The sequence below is a fragment of the Euphorbia lathyris genome, chromosome 9 (assembly GCF_963576675.1).
Source record: "Euphorbia lathyris chromosome 9, ddEupLath1.1, whole genome shotgun sequence".
Classification (NCBI taxonomy): domain Eukaryota; kingdom Viridiplantae; phylum Streptophyta; class Magnoliopsida; order Malpighiales; family Euphorbiaceae; genus Euphorbia; species Euphorbia lathyris.
The window spans coordinates 58,204,853-58,225,053 of NC_088918.1; the positions used below are offsets into that span (position 1 = coordinate 58,204,853).

General features: G+C 34.9%; 1 protein-coding gene across 1 annotated transcript; it reads right to left on the reverse strand.

Annotated features, from left to right (window-relative positions):
- Window positions 1-3,096: 3,096 nt before the first annotated feature.
- Window positions 3,097-4,223, reverse strand: LOC136206655 (histone H2A). The gene is made up of 2 exons (XM_065997801.1): window positions 3,885-4,223; window positions 3,097-3,546 (listed from the first exon to the last, which is right to left on the reverse strand). The coding sequence occupies exons 1-2, from the start codon at window positions 4,092-4,094 to the stop codon at window positions 3,301-3,303; spliced, it is 456 nt and encodes a 151-aa protein (XP_065853873.1). The 5' UTR covers window positions 4,095-4,223; the 3' UTR covers window positions 3,097-3,300.
- Window positions 4,224-20,201: the final 15,978 nt, after the last annotated feature.

Genomic DNA, 20,201 nt, shown 5'->3' on the forward strand with positions numbered 1-20,201 from the left:
CCTTCCTTTGCACATATCTATCAAAAGAATCTTCCATAAAACTATTAATAACATGGTAAACCTTTTTAGCAAAGAAGTCCACCAAGTCAGGGATATTAATAGGAACAGATTCAAAAATCTCCTTATTCCTCCAATCCCAGATTTGGTGACAGACAATTGAAAAGAAAATCTCTCCAAGGGTTATTTCCTTCTAGTTTAGCTAAAGAGATATTTTTTTTTCTTAGTTTAAGATCAAAACTATTAACATCATTACTAATCTGTATCAGTTGGTATCAGAGCCAATCATATTCCTAACATGAGACTTCCTTCGACATGGTTCAACCGAGAATATGATGTAATGGTCCATCAGAGAAAACCCTCGATCACACATCAAAAGTCCATACCATCTTGGGCCTGTCCTCCACTAGAAAGTAAAATTAAAAGGCCCTACAGACGCTTTTATAGCTAAACAAAGCCCTAAAGAGCTTCTGAAATTCAGGGGGAGGGGGGAGGGCATCTGATAACATGTCAAATAACATTAGTATGCATGTTAGTTACCACCTCGGGCTGCCACGGATGCCTAGAATACCCAAAATCGTCGAATTTCTCAACTAAAAATGATATCTTCTCCTTTGACACATGGATCAATAAGGAGTTCTCCATATCCAACTCGGACTACATTCCTCCAGATCCGCCTAAGATTAAGGAAGCCCAAGACGAGTAGGAAGCTACCTACCTAAACAACCATCTAAGCATTCCTGGGACGTTAAAATCCCTATAAATATGCTTAAACATCACTCAGTCAAGGTGCATACTCACATTCGAAACCGCAAGATGCCAATCCTTATAATTACGCCTATAATCACAGGATGGTAGTTTTGCTTGCCAAATCCCCTTAGGCCGGCTAAAAGATATTCTCTATTGTCATCCTTACACATCTTTTATGTCACTATTAAAATGCACAAACTAACAAATTATCAGAACTACCCTTGACACTTACAAATAGAAAGGGTAGTGCAGTAAAAGGTACATCATCACAAAATCTTAGAATTCTAATATTCATCATCTTCTTTCTCTAAATCTCTACTAACTTAAGCATCAGAATAAGGTTAAGGTTGTCAATCCATAGGCCATCTTTTGACTCTTTTTCTATCTTATCTCAAAAAGTCATCATCTCAAACTAGGGCTATAAATGAACAGAGCCGCTCATGAGCAGCTCGGTGATCGGCTCGATAAAAGCTCGGCTCGACTCAGCTTGATTTGTAAACGAGCCGCTCGTGAACACGATTTACTGGCTCGGTTTGTAAACGAACCAAGCTTGAGCAGGCCAAAGCTCGGCTCGAAAGCTCGCGAGCAAGCTCGATTAGAACATTTATGAACAAATTTTAGTTTTGTAGAAAACTATATAGTTTTGTGTTAGTTCACAAATATCTAAACTTAATATTATTTCATTTGCTATTAGATGAGTTCGTTCACAAACATAATAAATGAGTAATAGACGAACTATTTGTAAGCATCTTGTTTATTTATTCACGAACTTTGCTTGTGAGCTTGTTTATGTACACAATTAAAGAGTTATTTGCGAGCAAACTTCACAAATATAATTAACAACTTACTCACAAACAATTCATGGTTAGATAATTTTCTTAATTAACCAAATCCAAAAGAGGATTTTGGGCTCGAAACAAGCTCGAAGCTCGGCTCAAGCTTGTTGAGCAAGCCAAAGCTCGGCTCGGGCTCGGCTCGTTAATTTTATAGCAAGCTCGGCTCGGGCTCGAGCTCGTTAATTTTATAGCGAACCGAGCTTAAACAGGCCAAAGCTCGGTTCAGCTCGGCTCGATTACAGCCCTATCTCAAACCACCCTGGAGTTTCTACTCATATTTTCCCACATCAATGAGAGAACAAATTAAACTCTTTTTAGTTCATTTCTTTGTTGTTGTTACTGTTAGTAATATCAGAGATTGATAATAATAAAAGTTATTTTTGGACCTTAACTATTAGTTTAACATTTTATTTGGATCGGTTCCTTTAACATTATATCAAAGCTTCTTAAATCAAATAGTTGAGACTTCAAATCATAGCTACCTCATTTACTTCAAGCTCAATAAGCCATTATTAGACGTTAGTTATTAACTTTAACTTTTGATTCAATTAGTTCCTCGTAGCTGATAGAATTTTCAAACTCTTAACCAAATATTTCTATTTTATTATTTGAAGTGAAAAAATAAAAATGGACTACCAAACGAGCAAAAATGACAGTATTTTCATGAAACAGTTCTAAGACAAACTTAAGGATACGCTTGAATGGAGCTGAGGCAAGAATAGAATATTGTTGGATGGAACTGGGGCAAGAACTTTTTTTTTTTTTTTTACTACTACTGGGGCAAGAATTTTAATGGAAGAAGAAAAAAGCAAGGTAGATTGGATGGAGTTGAGGCAAGAATTTTAATGGAAGAAAACGAAAGCTGGGCTTAAAAATAAGCTTAGATGGACCTGAAGTAAGAATTGGATTCAGTTGAAGGGAGCTAAACCAAAAAATTTAATAGAAGAAAAAGGCGAGCTAGATTTATTTAATAGAAAAGGATGAAAGAAGTCACCGATTTGATAGAACTGAAAATAAAGAGTTCTTCCTAATACTATCCTTCCCAAATAGAATAATTAGACATCTAACTTTCCATTATTTAACCTCCAATAATCAGATAATTGTAACCTTCAAATGAAGCTCCTAATTAATAATCAGATAATTGTAACCTTTAAATGAAGCTCCTAATATCCTTCTTCCCAAATAGAAGGAGACATCTAACTTTTCATTATTTAAGCTTCAAATAGTTAGTTAGACAGAAGCTCCAAAATTTATTAGGTTAGACCTTAACAATCAGATAAGCTCCAAAATTTGTTAGAGCGGAAAGCAGTAAGAATGAACTATCAAATTACAATACAATTCGATCTACAAAATCATTTAGCATAACAGAATTATTAAAACAAATGATGCAATCATTGCAAAACCTGATGAGATCAGAAGGCAGTGAGATTGCATCTGTTACTTCTCTTCAAGTTCAGGATCACGATCTGATTTTAGGATTACGAAATTGAGTACGAAAAAGGGTAAGATCTGGTTTAGTTTGGACAAAGAACAGTTGCAAGTGACATTTAATTTACTTAATGAGACATAGAGAAAGATCTTCTACATAAGAGTTAAGAAAGAGCACAGATGGTTCTAGATACCAAAAGGCACATCACTTCTTCCTACAAGCCAAATACATTAAAAGATTTAAAAAAAAAAAACAATTTAGATACAACAAAGGAGACAGATGAAAGATCTAAGCCTTCTTAGGAGATTTAGCGGCCTTGGATGGTGATTTGGGCTCCTTGGTAGCCGCTGCCTTCTCAGATTTCTTCGGCAAAAGTATTGGGTTAATGTTTGGTATAACTCCACCGTGAGCTATGGTCACACCTGCTAACAGCTTTCCTAGTTCTTCATCGTTCCTCACGGCCAACAGCACATGCCTTGGTATAATCCTATTTTTCTTGTTATCTCTTGCTGCATTACCAGCCAGCTCCAACACCTATTCATATTCAAAGATTTCAAAAATTATGGCCCAGATTCGAACTTTCACACGAGCAAAATTAATTGAGGCAGATTCGAGTTCCAGACAGCATAATACACACAATACCTAGAAATCAAAATTCTTTAGCTACAGGATGATGATTAGCATGTAATTTCAGCTCAGGAATAAGGTAAGATTCAATCTGAGTTCTCACAGACCAAATAAAAACCCTAATTATCAGCTTCATACCTAATTTTAGAAGAGATCACTCATCTACACAAACAATTAGCAGATAAGGAATATTCACAGCTCAGAACGTCTCTACACATAAAAGAATGGCAAGTACAGATTCATACCTCAGCGGCAAGATACTCAAGCACAGCGGCCATGTAAACGGGAGCACCGCTTCCTACACGCCGAGCATACCGGCCTTTCTTCAAGAATCGACCGATCCGACCTACTGGAAACTGAAGACCGGCTTTAACGGACCTGGAGACCGGCTTCTTCTTTGGACCACCTCCTTTTCTTCCTCCGGCTCCTTTCTTCAACTTTCCTCCGGTATCCATGGCTCAAAGTGTTAAGATGATGAAAAGAGGATTGTGAATTTCTTTTCACTTTTCTCGGGAAACAAACAGACAATGAAGAAAGAAAGAGTAGGAAATAGGATATGTATGAGAATGAGATAAGAAATGAGTTGGACAGGGAGGAGATATAGACGGAGCTTGGTGAAGGAGAAAGTTCGAAGGAAACTTGGTTTTGTTGAATGATGGAATCAGAACCGTTAGATTACTTTGATAGACGGTCACTGGATTGATGATGTGGCAATCCGTCTGAATTGAAATGGACCAATAAGATGTAGGGAGCAAACGCACATTTCAAGCTTTCAAGAAAAATATTAAATGTATACTTATATAGTGAATATAGTAATAGTACTAACGAATCATTTCTTCGAAATACATTTCGATATTGTATTTGTTTTTCTATAGTTAAACCTTCCTAAATTAATAATTTTTTTTAAATAATACTACCTCCGTTTCATATTACATATCTTTTTGGGGATTCTTTTTTATTTCATATTACATGTCATTTTATATAATCAGTACACGTTAAGTCATCTTTTTTTCTGCTATAAAACGCGGGTTTACGAATATTGATTAGAATAATGAGCTTATTATAGAATAAATCAATATTGGAATCAATAAATAAAGGGCAATAGTGTTTTTTTTACAATATCCTTAATTTCTATATAACTGTCTAAAATGACATGTAATATGAAACGGAGGGAGTAATTTTTTTATTTCGATTTGGATCAGTTATCAATTTTAATAAATTAAAAAAATAATATTTATTAAAAAAAATTAATAAAATAATAATTTTTTAAAACAACCCTTTATAAATATACAGTTTTGATCACATGCACCTTAATAAATATATAGAATTTGCTCATTCACCGTTAGATCCAGACTTATTAGAATTTTGAGGTGGAGATTCTACATGCTCATTAAGGTGCATGTGAAAATTCTTGTTATAAATATATTGTTTTATTATCTCTATAAATTAATTTAGCAAAATATAACTCTATAGTACTTTGTTTTTTCTTGAAATTTAAATCTAGTTGAATTTCATCTCTAACTATTCTTAGTGCATTTAAAAGTTTATATGCTTTGCTGTTTATTGAGTAGCCTAAAAAGATGGCTTCATCAGCATTTGAATCAAATTTTGCAAGATTGTCTTTAGTATTCAAAATGAAGCATTTACAACCAAATGCATAAAAATAACTTATGTTAGGTTTTTGTCCTTTCCAAAGTTCATATGGGGTTTTCCTCAGTATAGGTCTGACTAGAGCCATATTGAGTATATAGCATGTTGTGTTAATAGCTTCTCTCCAAAAGTACTTCGGAAGCATATTCTCACTCAGCATTGTCCGGGCCATTTCAACTAGAGTTCTGTTCTTCCTTTCAACTACCCCATTCTATTGAGGAGTCCTAGGAGCAGAGAAATTATAGTCAATGTCGTTGGCTTCACAGAATTCATCAAACTGTTGGTTCTTGAATTCTCCACCATTATCACTTCGGATATGAGTGATCTTTAGGTCTTTATCATTTCAATTTTTCTACACAGTGTTGAAAACATCTCAAATGTTTCATCCTTGCTACTGAGCAAGATGAACCAAGTATACCGAGAAAAGTCATCTACAATAACTAAGGAAAATCTTCTACCACCCAAGCTCAGTGGCTGGACTGGTCCGAAGAGATCCAAGTGTAGTAACTCTGATGGACGTTTGGTTGAGACAATGTTTTTGCTTTGCAAAGATTTTCTAGTTTGTTTTCCATACTGACAAGCATTGCATAATTGATCCTTTTCAAACTTAAGTTTGGGCAGTCCCTCAACTAATTGCTTTCTTGCTAATTTGGTCAGGAGGTCCATGCTTACATGACCAAGTCTCCTGTGCCATAGCCAGGAATTTTCTTTCTTTAACACTAAGAATATATCTTTTGAAAACTTCTTTTCTAGATTCAACATAAAGACATTATCGACACGAGGGGCAGTTAAAATTAACTCATTGGTCTTGCTCTCGAGTATTTGACATCCAGAGGCATCAAATATAACTTTCCTACCGCTGTCACAAAGTTGAGCTACGCTCAATAGGTTATACTCAAGTCCTCTGACTAGGGAGATTGACTCAATAGTATGGTTACCACCAACGGCTCCTGACCCAACTATTTTACCTTTTTTGTTGTCTCCAAAACTCATGTTTCCTCCACGTTTATGCACAAGTGTGATGAACTGAGTTCCATCACCCGTCATATGCCTTGAGCATGCGCTGTCAATGTACCACAGTTTTGACTTCTCAGCACACCTCAGGCCTACCTGCAATATAACTAGTTACTTTTAGGTACCCAAATCTTTTTGGGTCCTTTTTTGTTAGGCTCAACAGGTAATACATTGTAATTCATTCGGTGGCGACACACTTTTGTAGTATGGCCTTTCTTCCCACAAAAGTCACACTGGACATTTTGTTGGGGATTCCATCTCCGCTGATCGGTACCTTGGTACTGAGCGTTCTGATGGGAATTTCTCTTATTCGGAACCCTGAGTTGGTTCTGAATAGATGTGATGTCCTCTTTTAGTTTCTTATAATCTGATTGGACCTCAGTGACAAACCTGTGCATGATTTTGAGATTCTCATCTTGCCTGGTATTGTCCTAGAGGAGATGTCGAAGGTCACTGAGTTTGACCTCTTCGATCTTATCACACCGCCTACTGAGTGCCTTTACCTTTTTGTTACACAGTTTGACCAGTGAGTAAAGATCACTCAATGCATTTATCATTTCACTCCTAAGCCTTCATATTCTAGGTAAAATCAAATTCTTTATGTGGAAATTATATGCCAAATTATTACATCTGAGTCAAAAGTGTCTAGTTTCCCAAATTGGCAAATAATCATACAAACTAGAATTCCAGAGAAGAATAGAGGATGGTTCTTCTCAAAGAACATCTTCTGGATTCAAACAGCTAGTTTTAATTTCTGCATATATAAAGAAAGCTCAAAGACAAATTCAAACAAGGTTTTTCAAGCGCACAAAGACATATACGATTTATATTGTATTTGGTAGCTGTTTTTTACTCTGATTATAAGTAGCAAAGTGTGAATTAGTGTGAGTGTTGAGTGAAGGAAGGTACTTCATTCAAACTTAGGCTTTTTTGTAAAAGGTTTTGTTCTCTACCTCTGAAAGAGATCATTAGTGTATTAAAGCTTAAGAGAAGGTATCTTGAGGACTGGACGTAGAAAAGAGGCCGAACCAGTATAAATTTGATAAGTATTTCTTTCCATGCTATTGCTTTTTACTTTACTGAATTATTCATGCTCCGAACTTTATCTCACATATTAACACTCTGAATATTCTTAACACTATTCATATTTTACATGTCACTTGCTTTACGTTCTTCAGAACCTCTAATAAAGAGTCATCCTCTGAGTTGCGAATTATCAGAACCTGAAGCAATCTCAGTAGACTGAATTGCTGAATAGCTCAGTAGATTGAAATTTCCCATGATACTGAAATTACCCTCTATGCTATACTAACTTGAGTAAAAAGTTTTAAAGGCGTAAAATTACTCAATAGTTCTATTCACCCCCCTTAGAACTATTCCGCTTATTAGGGACCAACAATCTTTAGTAATCAGGCTTCGCAAACACCAATTGATCATACAAGAGTTTATCCATTTGAATATATGTTGTGATATTTTCATTCTCACATTTCAGTATCTGTAATTACGATTTCAGATTGTGAATCTGAGGTATGGAGCCAACAAAGTAGGTTGGTACTAGTTTGTCACATGTGTCTTTAGCCATAACAGTCCCCTTACTTTGGGGCAATAAATTTTCAGAAATAGAGTATAAAACCTAAGATAATACTTATTGATCTTGTTATTCCCAAACCATGTAAGTCGGATAAACACAATGATTTGGAAGATGTTTCGATGGTGCAACAATGCTTCCATGAATATGCCGGTACAAGCGGCAACCTTTTAGAAAATGAACCAATTGCATATTTCTAGACCAAAAAATTGAAAACTTCGAGTTTAATGGAGTTGATGCAAAATATTTGGTGAAAATGGAGCAGAAAAATGATGATCATTTGCTGAGAATTGAGATATAAGAAAGGATGAGTTTCAGAATCAAAGTTGCTGAGCTTTTGTTTTTGTTTGCTGTGGAATTGGTTTTCTGGCATTGTGAAATGATGAAAGAAGAAAGGAAATGATGTTTAAACTTTAAGAAGACTCTAATAATATGAAAATCAAATGAGTCCATGATATCTTGTATTGAGTAACACGTGAATTGACACAACCAGATAGAAAGAGATATATATGAAGCCAAAGACTTTAGCTAACCGTGTACAACTATACAAATAAATTAATTCAAATTAATTCAAATACAATCTCATCATTCAACCATATCAGTTTTAAACAATTTTAAACAACAACTTTAGTAGAATCTTAAACATCTTCTAGATATAATTTATATGCATTTAAACAATTTCAAGTATATATATACATATATATATATATGTATCTTCTTGACACATAGATACAAAAAAGAAAAGAAGAGGACAACAATAACTGCCAATAAGCTCTCCATATATACAAAGTCTACCTAAGAGGTTGTTCAACTGCCATGTACTTCAATACACTATTTTAGTACACCGTGTTGGAATTTCTAAATCTCTACCAGTATCACTTTCGATTTTGGAATGTTAGCGGTATGTTAAGTTGTTTGTCTTCCACATTAGATTGTCCCTAATTAAGTAGAGAGACTTGTCCTTTCAAGTGATCTCCATTCATGGATTCTATCTGGTGATATTCAAATGATAAAAGCTTTGTAGTTATCTTATCCTCTGAACAGTTTATTTTGCCTTATCCTCTGACAAGTTTCTTCTTTTCTTTTAATTCTTGCGTAAATGTTCTTTTTTGTCCATTTATGACATCATCAAGTAATCTTGAATCGATGCATGATGCTCTTTCGTTAGAAGATGAGGAGAATGGTGGAGCAACTGTGCCTGCTGAAGATCTCAATATTAATCATCTTGATCTCCACTAATCCTTTGTTGGAATGATTGTTTAGACTGGATGGAAACATCGGAGTAGAAGTGCTTGCTAGATTGTCAACCTTATTGATGGAAGATATACTGACGAAATTCCATCAAATTTTACTAATGGAATCCTTTCTGTCATAAAATTTCGCCAGCAATTACACATTTTCTAGTAATGCAATGATGCATGTATAAGAGGTGATGGCGATAGTTCCCCGATGGTGGTGGATGGATCTAGTCCGATAAAGACAATCAAGGTAAATGATAATTATACTGATGGAAAAATTACAAAATTGGGTCAAATGGGAGATCCATTTATATATTTAACCCATTTACTCAACCTACTACATATTTAGACTATGTTTATGTGACTTTCCCAAAATACCCTTACCCTTTCATTTTCCCCCTTCCCATTCCTGGTTACGCGAACGGTTGGTCTTCCCCAGACCTTTGATCTTTCTCCCTTCCTTTATATTTCGTGAAATCTGCACCATTTCTCTACATCACCATGCCTTTCTCTTCTTCCTCTCTTCATCTCTTGATTCTTCATCTTCCTATTGCTAGAAAACGACGCTATGGTTCTTCATCTTCATGTTTCTGCTCGTCTCTTGGTTTCTTTCTTCTTGTGCAGTTCGAAGCAATCATTATTCTACATTATTTTCATCGTTTTTCCCAATTTATCATATGGTTATTGTCGATTTTAATGGTGGAAGGCGCGAAAAATGTAAGTATCTACTATTTTCTCTGCGTTTTTTCAAAAAATTCACTTAGCGTATTCCGTTTTCACGAAGGTCTGCGAGGAGAAAGAGCCTGAAATGTGATGATTTTACTCCGCGAAAACGGATTACGTGAAGTATGCGATGAGAAAAGTTCATGATTTTTCCATCGCAAACTTAGCGTAATCATCGTTTCGCGAAGTCAAAGCGTCACATTTCTTCTTGCACACTTCGCGAAATCATCGTTTCGTGAAGTTAAATCATCATCTTTCTTGCACATTTATATTCACATACTTCGCAAATCCTCATTTCGTGAAGCCAAATCTTCCTTTTTTCTGCCTAACACTATTAAATTTTTCTGAAGGTGGTTGAATACATAACATCCCGCAAGAAGGCGGTGTACTGGGATGCAGAGGGTGAAGGAAAATAGGTTAACGTTTGGTAGCGGAAATATAAAAATTTTAACCTTTTTCCATTAACCCAAGATCCGTTAATCGTTATTTCATATAAAGAGGGACAGAAGGAAATACCTTTCGAAGTTCTATCTACCGTTGCAATCGATGTGCCCACAACTCTTACTCTGAGTTCCCGAGCACAAGACAAAAACACAAATCAAAATCAAGTTAGAACTCAACCGTGTATAAGCAATCAAGAATAGATTGCCTCTAATTAATCAACACAAGATCAAGGAATAAGAGAAAGAGATGAAAATCGATCGAATCGGAAGGAAGCGGTGAATGATCTCGTCCTCAACAAGGGGGTCGAAATTCTCTCTCTTCGGTAGACTAGGGCTTCCATCAATTAATTAACATTTGTTTCTCTTTTGGGCTCTAAGTCTTATGTGTGACCCATTAGGTTCTTATTGCTTCTAGCCGTATGCAACTATTAATTAATTTTCACAGAATTATATTTAATCTTTGCATAACGGAATGAGTACGCGAAATGTGATTAGCAAATCCGAAACATTCCCCCAGAGCTATAAGAAGACATGTTGATTCTGCCGTTGACCTTTCCGTATTAGTTACAGTATAATTCGATCCTTTATCAACTACATCCTTGAACTGAATCTTATGACTATGGATAATGTCAAGTCACATATAGCGAGACGTTTGTTTTACTTGTACAGGCCGAGTTAACTCCAATTAGATAGGTTAAGTGAAATCTGCATTTCAAGTCTTAAGCTATCACCTTGCAAGGATTTAGAGTCAAGTCTTCCACAAGCGATCCTTGGACGTATCTCCCATTTATCGGGAGTGACAAATGCTCAATCCAATGTATAACTATCATGCAATTACTTCTTGTGATACCCAATGTCTGCCATTCACACCCCAGAGTCATCTCTGTTATGGATCATGTTACAACAGGATCAAAGCATCACATTCCATAATCCAGAATCACTAATTAACATTCCTTTGAGTCTAAGGATTACTTATACCTATTAACACCAATGAGATGAACATATGACAAGGATAAATCTACCAATCCTGTTATCTCAAGTCGGGTCCCCAATCCTAATGAACTCCCTTTCATTGGATCCATGTAACTATCCAGATATCTGCATATCTGAAGCTTGTGAGATCAGCTCTCTATCTCGACAGAAGACATTGTTACATGCAAGTCTCAGCAGTGATATGTCAATCCTATTTCTAAACATATTACTTGACTTGGAGAGATTTTAAGTTTATTAGCTTATTATAAAGTTTTATCTCACTTCATGCTTGTATGAACACTTTATAATCACTTTAAACAAACTTAGGGATTTCCTTTTATTAGACTTATTTAGTTCTTAAAAGAGGTTGCCTTTATATAGTTATGAAACCATATCTTATTAAAACAAATGATATAAAGAACACTTCATTTATATTAAGTTTATATCCTAGAACAATTGTCTATAGGACACTAAACCCCAACATACTCCCACTTGGACTAAAGCCAATTGTTTCTACAACTTATCCCAGTCGAACTTAGATGACGATCATGTACTTTATGGGCTAAGGGCTTTGTTAACGGATCTACAACGTTATCCTCAGTAGGTACTCTTTCTATTCTCACATCTCCTCTTGCCACAATCTCTCTTACAATGTGGTATCGCTTCAGGTAATGCTTGGATGCATTATGAGATAGTGGTTCCTTTTCTTGTGCAATGGCTCCATTGTTATCATAGTATAGAGTAATGGGATTTACAATGTCAAGCACCACACTAAGTTCTGTAATGAACTTCTTAATCCAAACCGCTTCCTTTGCTGCTTCCGCAGCAGCGATGTACTCTGACTCGGTCTTAGAGAAAGCTACGCTTCCCTGCTTGGAACTCTTCCAACTGACCGCGCCCTTATTCAAGATAAACAGGTATCCTGATTGGGATCTAAAATCGTTCTCATCTGTGAGATGACTGACATCTGAAAATCCTTCTATTTTCAGATCCCCTTCTCCGTACACTAGAAACATGTCTTTAGTCCTTCTCAAGTACTTAAGAATGTTCTTGACGGCATTCCAATGCTCGTCTCCTAGATTACCTTGATAACGACTCGTTATACTTAACGCGAACGCTACGTCAGGTCTAGTGCAAAGCATAGCATACATAATCGAACCGATTGCGCTGGCGTACAGGATTACAGCCATGTGTTTCTTATCATCTTCGATTTTAGGACATTGATGATTGCTTAACTTTACTCTATGTACCATGGGTAAGTTACCTCGTTTCGATTCAAGCATGCTAAACCACTTTAGCACATTTTCAATGTATGTAGCCTGTGAAAGACCAATCAGTCTTCTTGGACTAACATAGGACCGCATCTGGTAAATATAACTATATCTGGTATGGTCGTCTATGAAGCTTATGAAGTATCTGAATCCTCCTCTTGCTTGGACTAACATAGGACCGCATACATCTGAATGTATTAATCCTAGAGTGTCTGATACACGCTCACCTTTATTGCTAAAGGGTGTCTTTATCATTTTACCTTTTAAACATGCTTCGCATGTTTCCAATGATTCAGAATCAATTGAATCTATAAGCCCATCTTGATGTAGCTTAAGCATGCGTCTTTTGTTTATATGGCCTAAACGACAATGCCACAAGTAAATCGAATTATCTAGCTTATGTATTTTGGTATCAATCGCGAATACAGAAATTTTGTCATCTAGCACATAAATCCCATTTTGTGATATTCCTGAAAAATAGAAAATCCCATCTCTATAAAACTCGCAATGTTTGTCTTTTATTGAAATATGAAAAACCGTCGTCAACAAGACGGCTAATAGAAATAATGTTTCTGGACATTTCTGGAACATACAAACAGTTCCCTAATTCTATTACAAGCCCAGAGGGCAAACTCAAAACATAATCTCCAACAGCGAGGGCGGCAACTCTTGCTCCATTTCCCACTCGCAAGTTTATGCTTCCTTTCTTCAATTCCTTAGTCCGTCTGAGTCCCTGAATGTTCATACAAATATAAGATCCACATCCGGTATCTAATACCCAAGATTTAGATAGTGAAATTGTATTTATTTCAATATAAAACATACCAGATGTTGAAGTCCCGACTTTTCCCTTCTTGAGGGTAGCTAGGTACACCAAACAGTTTCTTTTCCAATGCCCGTCTTCACCACAAAAGTGGCACTCTCCTTTGGGCTTCTTCACTTCCTTCCCCTTTGTTTCGGTGAGCATGGCCCCCTTGCCCTTCTTAGGATAGTTAGGATTGGGAGAGTTCCCTTTCCTCTTCTTTGATCCTTCAATAGCAAGGGCCGGTATTCCCTCGTTTTCTTTCATATTAGGCTCGACTGTCTCGAGCATATTTGCAAGCTCTTCAAGAGAGGTTTGCAAGCCATTCACCTGGTAGTTCATGATGAACTGTGAATAACTCTCGGGGATGGATTGAAGAAGTAAGTCTACACTTAGTTCATGATCCATCGCATCACCAATACTAGAAAACTTGGTAATAAGGCCAATCATCTTGACACAATGTGTCATTACAGATGTGCCCTCCTGCTTCTTGCATCTATATAACTGCTTTGTTATCTCGTAGCGTTCGCACCGAGTTTGATTCCCAAACAACTCTTTCAGGTGCGCGACCATGGAATAGGCATCCATTTCCTCATGTTGCCTTTTCAATTCCGGTGTCATTGATGCAAGTATGATGCATCCCGCGTGATCATCATCAGCCTTATGCTTTAGGTAAGCATTGATCTCTTCGATGGGAGCATCACAAGCCAGGGTAGGGGGTATCGATGTATCAAGTACATACCCTATCTTATCGAACTTCAAAACGATTTTGAGGTTGTGATACCAGTCGGTGAAGTTTGAACCGTTCAACTTGTTATCGGTAAGTATATTTTGCAGATTGGTTTTAGTCATGATTTTAGGAGTGTTTTAATTTAACCTGAGAGTGAGAAAGAGTAAACGTATGTTATTCATTTGCCTTAAACTACATCAATCTAAAATTATAGGTCTTTTAATTCATTTTAAATTGCTCCCACTGTTTTGCCAAATTAATAGCCCTCCATATTAATTCGAAGAATTTCACAAATCCTTTAGTGAGCTAGGATCCTAACTCCTGAGATTTCACTTTGAGTTTACTCAACAAGCTAGTCTCATTTGTTAGGTAGATTCATGTAATCAATCACATCTTCAATGTGATTCCTAGGTTATTGGGTTACTAACCACATTACTAACCAATATGTTATTCATATTAATCCCAACCATATTGCCCATTAGTTTATGATAACATGAGTTTACCCATCCAATTACCATAATCTAATTTAAGTATTACCCCATATTCATGAAAAACGATTTTTCGATAATTCAGGTGTTACCATAAGACCCCCGAGCTTGAGTTTACTCAACAACCCAAATGCCCCCAGTACTGCCGGCTGAATTATAATATTAGGGAGGGGCAACCGATTTTAATAACTTGCTTATTTACTTAACTTTTAATTAGTGAGGGATTTTTATTTTAAATCTCATAATCTAACCTAGTCTTGATTTGCTTTAGCATACATCAGACTCATACATTGGCGTTATGGACATATTATCTAAATTATTCCGTCGAGCCAGAAACGGAATAAAAGGCCAAACCTAGGAAAATACTAACTATTACATATTTCTCTTTAGGTCCTCCGTCTTCTCCATGGCGCCTTGAAATTACATATTAATTTCTATACTACTAAAGAAAACTTCAATTAACTTGAAGGGAATTAGATGAGAGGAGAAATTACAATAGATAGTAGATAGGCAGGACTCGCATGCCCTATTTCAAAAATACCAAAAGACTAAATAGAGGGTCCAAATATGTCCATAACTCCAAACATACATAGACTCAATTAAATAAATTTAATTGGTTGATTACATAAAATATTTATGTAATATTTAGGTTAATCGCATTAACTTATCAAATTAACTTTCATCCAATTTTAATTCTATCAGTTTCGTATCTTCTATATTAAATCTAATTAAATGTATCAATTACATATTAGATTAATACAACTATACAAAACCTTATTTATGCATATACCGGTTATTTTGATTTTAATTCATTTAATACTTTTGATTTACAAATAGGTAAAAACAAACTTTTAAATAAATTTTCATTCGATAATCAAAACAGAAAACTATTAATTTCTGAAACATATATATATAAATATATTTAAAACTATTTTATTTTAAAACGGTTTTAAAACAAATAGGCTTTTACTCGTGTCGGGCCCGCAAAGGGCCCGAGACCTAAACACTCTTCTGCCGTTTGGCAGCAGCGCCGCGGCTGGCCGCGGCTGCCTTACGGCAGCGACGTCCAATCGCAAAACGGTTGCTGCCACGAGGCAGCAACCGTGAACAGTAGTTCGGGTTGCTACCTCGCGGCGCAACCCGGACTACTGTTCTGTTTTTTTTAAATATATATATATATATATATATATATATATATATATCAGTATTAAAACGGTTTTAAAACGATTTTCAGAAAATAGGAAAACCTTTCAAAGATTTTCTGTTTTATCTTTAGAATTAATAAAACTAACTTTTATCAATCTAACTATAAAACTAATAGATTTTGTCACAATGATTATCAACCAAAATAATTAGGAATATATATGCATAATCTATTTTAATTAACAATTAATTAAAACTTATTTATCTTTAGAGTTAATCAATCAAAACAGTTTCGTTAATTAACCTAACTATAAATATTTATTCAATCTGATTGAAAAACCTTTTAATTTTCATATATGAAATAACGGATTTAACGCAGACTCTGATACCACTGAAGGAAAATAGGCTAACGTTTGGCAGCGGAAATATAAAAATTTTAACCTTTTTCCATTAACCCAAGATCCGTTAATCGTTATTTCATATAAAGAGGGATAGAAGGAAATACCTTTCGAAGTTCTATCCACCGTTGCAATCGATGTGCCCACAACTCTTACTCCGAGTTCCCGAGCATAAGACAAAAACACAAATCAAAATCAAGTTAGAACTCAACCGTGTATAAGCAATCAAGAATAGATTGCCTCTAATTAATCAACATAAGATCAAGGAATAAGAGAAAGAGATGAAAATCGATCGAATCGGAAGGAAGCGGTGAATGATCTCGTCCTCAACAAGGGGGTCGAAATTCTCTCTCTTCGGTAGACTAGGGCTTCCATCAATTAATTAACATATGTTTCTCTTTTGGGCTCTAAGTCTTATGTGTAACCCATTAGGTTCTTATTGATTCTAGCCGTATGCAACTATTAAATTAATTTTCACAGAATTATATTTAATCTTTGCATAACGGAATAAGTATGTGAAATGTGATTAGCAAATCCGAAACATTCCCCCAGAGCTATAAGAAGACATGTTGATTCTGTCGTTGACCTTTCCGTATTAGTTACAGTATAATTCGATCCTTTATCAACTACATCCTTGAACTGAATCTTATGACTATGGATAATGTCAAGTCACATATAGCGTGTCGTTCGTTTTACTTGTACAGACCGAGTTAACTCCAATTAGATAGGTTAAGTGAAATCTGCATTTCAAGTCTTAAGCTATCACCTTGTAAGGATTTAGAGTCAAGTCTTCCACAAGCGATCCTTGGACGTATCTCCCATTTATCGGGAGTGACAAATGCTCAATCCAATGTATAACTATCATGTAATTACTTCCTGTAATACCCAACGTCTGTCATTCACACCCCAGAGCCATCTCTGTTATGGACCGTGTTACAACAAGATCAAAGCATCACATTCCATAATCCAGAATCACTAATTAACATTCCTTTGAGTCTGAGGATTACTTATACCTATTAGCACCAATGAGATGAACATGTGACAAGGATAAATCTACCCATCCTGTTATCTCAAGTCGGGTCCCCAATCCTAATGAACTCCCTTTCATTGGATCCATGTAACTGTCCAGATATCTGCATATCTGAAGCTTGTGAGATCAGCTCTCTGTCTCGATAGAAGACATTGTTACATGCAAGTCTCAGCAGTGATATGTCAATCCTATTTCTAAACATATTACTTGACTTGGGGTGATTTTAAGTTTATTAGTTTATTATAAAGTTTTGTCTCACTTCATGCTTGTATGAACACTTTATAATCACTTTAAACAAACTTAGGGATTTCCTTTTATTAGACTTATTTAGTTCTTAAAAGAGGTTGTCTTTATATAGTTATGAAACCATATCTTATTAAAACAAATGATAAAGAACACTTCATTTATATTAAGTTTATATCCTAGAACAATTGTCCATAGGACACTAAATCCCAACAGAGGGGACGACTTTCCTTCTGATACAGAGATAAATTTCCATCCAGATTCATCACGTTCATTTTGAAATGATTAGTTAGGAGTTTATTGTGGCAATCTTGGTGTGGACCATGTGAAACATCCATCCTAAAAGGTCTGAACTTCCATTTCTCATCCCAAAAGGTCTGGACTTCCAATACAGGGAGAAATTTCCATCCAGATTCGTCACATTCACTTTGAAATGATTAGTTAGGAGTTTATTGTGGCAATCTTGTTGTAAATTTTGATAATGTTATGATTTTAATGTTGGAATCCATTGTTGTTGTGCATTTTTTTGTGTTACATACCACTTCACAAATTTTGTTAAAAACACGTCCAGACTTCGCGTATTGCGAAATCTGCGAATTGAAATCATCTAATAAACCAAACATTGTCTTCGCAGATTTCGCAATGTGTGAAATCTGCGAAGTCAGACGGGAGGACGAAAGACGAAACGGAAATTTTTTTCTAAGTGTTATATATATATATATATATATATATATATATATTAAGGGTATTTTGGAAAAATTCACACAAACATAGTCTAGATATGTAATAGGTTGAGTAAATGGGTTAAATATGTAAATGGATCTCCCATTTGACCCAATTTTGTAATTTTCCCTTATACTGACAGTAACTGCTCAATTAAAAGTGTAACTGGTAATTATGCTGGTAATAGCTGCTCAATTAAAAGAGTAACTGATAATTATGATGATAGTAACCACTCAATTAAAAGCGTAATAAAGAGAGTAGTAAATATCAAAGTTACTACTATTAATGAGGATTCAATTAAGGAATGAATTCAAGAGGCAATTTTGCAAATGGAATGAGTAGTTATCTCTGCTCCAAAACAACGAAGGATGGAAAGTCTACGAGGATTGCAATATCATTTTGACTATTCCTCTATTTGCTAATGAAGAGACAGTCTTGGTTCTGGGCCCCGGAGCATAATATGGCAGAGGCAACAGTGATCATGAAGTATTATCCTATATTAAATTGTTAGGTAGAAATAATATGGTAATTCAATCATATTGTCTTTCGGTTGTTCAAGCCATTAATAAATCGGCTCATTATTTATCATATTTGGCTGATGTGGTTTAAGAGTGTGTCAATTGTATTAAAGAGTTAGATAACGTGTTAATCTCTTATGTCAAGCGTTCAACGTATTCTGCAGCTCATTCTTTAGCTAAGATAGAAATTTTTGTGTCTGTTCGTGGAGTGTAGGAATATCCACCTCTTTTCTTTCTCGATATATTGGTTTCAGATTTAATTTAACGAAATCAGCACTTATACAAAATAATCATATTTTTCTAAAAAAAAATAAAAATTCATGGTACATTGAGTAATGGCTTGTGTATTTTGGTAGTTTTTTTTATTTTATTTTATACATAGTTTTAGAGGTGTACATAGTATCGGTTAAGTAGTTTTTTTTTTTTGATGGAAATGCATATATCTTCATTAGATACGAAAAGTTTTAGAGGTGTACATAGTATCAGTTAAGTAGTTTTTTTTGATGGAAATGCATATATCTTCATTAGATATGAAAAGAACAAGTACAACAAGAAACGAGAAAGGTAAAAAACCTTACAAAATCCATAATGGGACGAAAATGACTACAAAGAGCATAAAAAATCATAAAAGGTACAAAACCAACAAAAAAAAACAAAAAAACATATACTTCATTGAAATCCAAATCCGCAGAAAAGCAACTGCAATCGAATCTTCATCATTTAGGTCCTTCCGAACATTCGGATCTGAGTCATTTCGTTTGTTGCATCCACGTAGATATATTGATCCATGTATAAAATAAATCGTTTCCGCTCTTGCTAAATCCGAAAAAGGTATAAACAGTAGAATAATGGAGAACAAATACAATTCAAACGGATAAAGAGATCCAATAAAATATATAAACACTGACCGAAAAAAATACAATAAAAAATTTACAATAAACCTAACCCGTTGAGAGGAGGAAGAAGGAACTTCCTTCTTCCTCCTTAATGTAGATCCACAAAAGAGAGAAAAAACTTGAAGACAGGGAGAAAAAAGCGAGGAGCGGGAGTTTTTAATTGTACACATGATCAGTTAAGTAGTTGATTAAATTAAATCTGGTCGATTAGCTATATATTTTTCGATTTTTAGAATTTACCCTAAATTTTTTATGTATTTAACTAGAGGCAATTTTGGACTTTCATTTACAAAAACAAATGGAAGAACTAAAGAATTGATTAACATAAAACTGCCTTATAATAATATGATGGACTTACTAGCGTGTTAACTAAAAACATAAAGACTTTATAATTATTTACCCATTAACTAATTACTTTGAACGGTTAACTCTTTAATTCAATTTTTAAGCATTCACAAATACACAAAACAATTAAATTATACATTTTATTTTTTTTAATAGTCAGACATGTAATCGTCTAAATAAAATAAAAAATAATATAACAACATAATAAGTTATTATGTTACAAACATAATAAATTATTAAAAAATAACATTACAATATATACTCAAAAAATAATAATAAATCATTAATAACATATACTATCTAAGAAAAAACATTCTCAATATTTTTCTCCAACCTATTATAATTCA

Excerpts from the sequence above, each read along its gene's own strand:
- LOC136206655 (XM_065997801.1), bottom strand. The coding sequence starts at position 4,094 with ATGGATACCGGAGGAAAGTTGAAGAAAGGAGCCGGAGGAAGAAAAGGA. Across the intron at positions 3,547-3,884 it reads TTGAGTATCTTGCCGCTGAG|GTGTTGGAGCTGGCTGGTAA; the intron begins GTATGAATCTGT and ends GAATATGAATAG.